The 3379-nt window shown below is 49.4% G+C and overlaps 1 protein-coding gene across 1 annotated transcript; it reads right to left on the reverse strand.

The window, feature by feature from the left end:
- Positions 1–210: 210 nt before the first annotated feature.
- LOC108373079 (uncharacterized) lies at positions 211–1530 on the reverse strand. Its single transcript, XM_017628921.1, has one exon. The coding sequence runs from the start codon at positions 1528–1530 to the stop codon at positions 211–213; it is 1320 nt and encodes a 439-aa protein (XP_017484410.1).
- Positions 1531–3379: the final 1849 nt, after the last annotated feature.

Here is a 3379-nt window from a genome sequence, read left to right on the forward strand (position 1 = left end):
GTTCTTGTGTAAATCACTGCTTGCGAACTGGCATCGCAGAAGCCGTGTAAAGTCGTTTGCACACCGTGCGCCATGCCTAACCATCGATTTACACGAACTTTGTTGAGTACCTCCTCGATAGACCGATAGTTTATCCAATCGTCGCGAAGATCATCAGACAACGGTGCATCCCACGAAAGACCAGCGGACCACATTCGCTGTATAAACACCTTACCCTGGACCACCACCGGTGCCAAAAAAGCCCGTGGGATCAAAAAGCTGAGCAACTTCGCTGAGAACCCGTCGTTTAGTTGGTGTAGGACCTGCTTGCTTGAGAACCACCTGGAAGAAGAACTGGTCAGCGGCAGCATCCCACCGTAATCCAAGTACGGCAGCCGTAGGAGGGTTTATTTCTAAGCCAGCGCAGGAAGAAATGTTACCGGTCAAGTATTCCATTACCTCAGCATCATTGGAGTTCCATTTCCTCAATGTAAATTTCCCAGCGGAGAGAATTTCATCAACATTGTGAGCTAAGACCTTAGCGTCCTTTGCGTTCTCACAACTGGTCAAAAAATCGTCAACGGAAAATGACGTTAAAATGGTATCGCGCGCTTTCGCGGCTTGCCGGTGGTCCGATATTACGTTGTGATTGTCGCGTGCACATTGTTGGAGTGCACGTATGGTATTATACGGGCTGCACGCCATACCATACGTAACCGTTGTTAGTCGATACACCTTGAGTTCATCCGAGGGTGACTCGCGCCAAAGGATCCGTTGGAAGTCTCGGTGTTTGGGGGCAACGAGTACCTGCCGGAACATTTTCTCAATGTCGGCTGTTAGGGCCACCCTATAGCGTCGGAAACGTAAAATTATATTGATGAGCGAGTCTTGGATGGTCGGGCCCACTATTTGCACCTCATTTAGTGACACGCCAGTACTAGTTGGTGCCGATGCATTGAACACCACTCTAAATTTGGTGGTTACAGCGTGGTGGGGAATGTAGTAGCCGTTGGTGTGATCACCTACGTTATTTACGGGTTCCATATGGCCAAGACTTACGTACTCACGCATGAACTTAATGTAATTATCTTTAAGCTCAGAGTCACCAACGAGACGTCTTTCTAGGCGTTGAAATAGGCGAAGAGCGTGCGCATATGATTCGCCAAGTCTCGGTGCATCGCGGCGGAACGGCAGCTGCACCACGTAACGTCCATTACTAGTACGGGAGTGTGTGGCTGCAAATATTCGATCACATTCATCATCATCGTCTGATGCACACACGGGGACCTCCTGAAGCTTCCAAAAATTGTGAACTAATTCTTCCAGCAACAAATCATCCTCGACTAGCTTTGCGCTGAGCACGAGAGATGAGTTCTCCTTCGACGAAACTTCTGACGCTGGACCAAAAACTACCCAACCAAGGCGAGTGCGTTGAGCATAAGGTTCATCTGGTCTGCCACCGATGATGTCACCCTCCACGATTCTACCCCAGGCATCAGCTCCAATGAGACAGTCTATAGCCCCAGGTGTACCAAAATAAATATCGGCCATATCGAGGCCAGCCAGGTGTTGCCACTGGTTAACGTCTAGACGCACGGCAGNACAAATCATCCTCGACTAGCTTTTCGCTGAGCACGAGCGATGAGTTCTCCTTCGACAAAACTTCTGACGCTGGACCAAAAACTACCCAACCAAGGCGAGTGCGTTGAGCATAAGGTTCATCTGGTCTGCCACCGATGATGTGACCCTCCACGATTCTACCCCAGGCATCAGCTCCAATGAGGCAGTCTCTAGCCCCAGGTGTACCAAAATAAATATCGGCCATATCAAGGCCAGCCAGGTGTTGCCACTGGTTAACGTCTAAACGCACGGCAGGAGTGTCCGATGTGATTGACGGGATCACCAAAGCGTTGATTTTGGTTTCAAAGTTTGAATGCAATGACTTTATGGTTGCAATAACACTACCCGTAGTTCGAGTACTAATACTCGATCCAATCCCCTCTACATTCAATTCGCATTTGTGTATTTTTAATCTCTAAGCGAGCTAAGCGATCTTTAATAAAACTAACCTGCGAACCTGGATCGCACAAAATTCGAGCCAATCGTTGAACTGCTGCATCCCCATAGATGTGTGCACGCGCTGTTGCCAACATAATCGTAGGTCTGGCTTGGGCAACGCAGGTTGTCATTGGCGACGTTAGTCATAAGTTTGGAGCAGGCTGTACAGCTTGCGGGGTAGCCTCGATGACCTTTGAGCTGGACTGAGAGCCTGAAGCTGCTAATCCTGTTAGGCTCTCGCGATAAAGCAGCGTGTGATGCTGTCGACCGCAATTACGGCATCCACCAGAAGAACATTGTTTCGACGAATGTCCAGCCCTTAAGCAATTATAACAAAGCTTCGATCCCTTAACCGCCTCAAAACGTGCCCCGGGTGACATTGCTGCAAGCGTGGGACATCTCGTGATACGATGAATGCCATGGCAATGGGCACACTTCCCATCAACCGTGGAAACCACGTTAGACTTTACTGTTCGCGGCAATCGCACCGACTCAATGGATGTCTCCTGGCATAGGCTATGTGCTCTTTTTTCTAGAAATTTCAGCAAATCCTCCAACAGCGGTATCTCATGTGAAGAACAACGCATAGACCAGTCGCGTTTCGTGATAATAGGTAGCTTGGAGATAACGATGGGAACTGCCAATGCATCCCATTTATCGACAGGCACCTCCATAACCCGCAACGCGCGTAGCGACTCGTAAACCGTGTCCACAATGGCAAGCAAAGACTTGGCCGATCTTCTGTCGACAATTTTAAGTTAAGGAATCGCGTCACATGGATTTCTGCGAGTTGCTTTTTGTTATCATAACGGTCCTTTAACGCGCGCCAAACCTCCTCGTAGCCACCCGAATAAACACCACCTATGAGCGGGACCTCCTTTGAATTGACAGATTGCCGAAGCTTCCCTAATTTGAACGCTTCTGGATAGGAGGACTTGTGTACGAGAGTCTCAAATGCGTCCTTAAACGCAAGCCAATTACACATCCTCCCATCGAATACCGGAATCACCAGCGGGTCAATTTTCAGGTCGACCGAACGCCCATCCAACAGAGCGCTATGAGTGTTGAGCACGTGGTCGGTTGAGGCCGCAGCCGGAACCGACTTTGTGCTTGCTATCGGACGATTGAGGCGACAGCAAGCGTCGTCATATAACGCCTCAATTGCTTCCCATAAGGCGTCATGCGGTGCAACCTCATCCTTGGTAGCCTGGCCTACAAGATGATCGTGATTAAGAGTGAATCGCTGAAAGTGTGTTTCCAGTGATTTAAGCTCGTGCTCCAGTTGAAATACGTCGTGGGTTTCGCAGCTGGCTTCACACACCCGCGCATGTATGCGCTTGAT

The sequence above is a fragment of the Rhagoletis zephyria genome, unplaced genomic scaffold (genome assembly GCF_001687245.7).
Source record: "Rhagoletis zephyria isolate East Lansing unplaced genomic scaffold, Rhagoletis_zephyria_1.1 Rzeph_scaffold_06336, whole genome shotgun sequence".
NCBI classification, from domain to species: Eukaryota; Metazoa; Arthropoda; class Insecta; order Diptera; family Tephritidae; genus Rhagoletis; species Rhagoletis zephyria.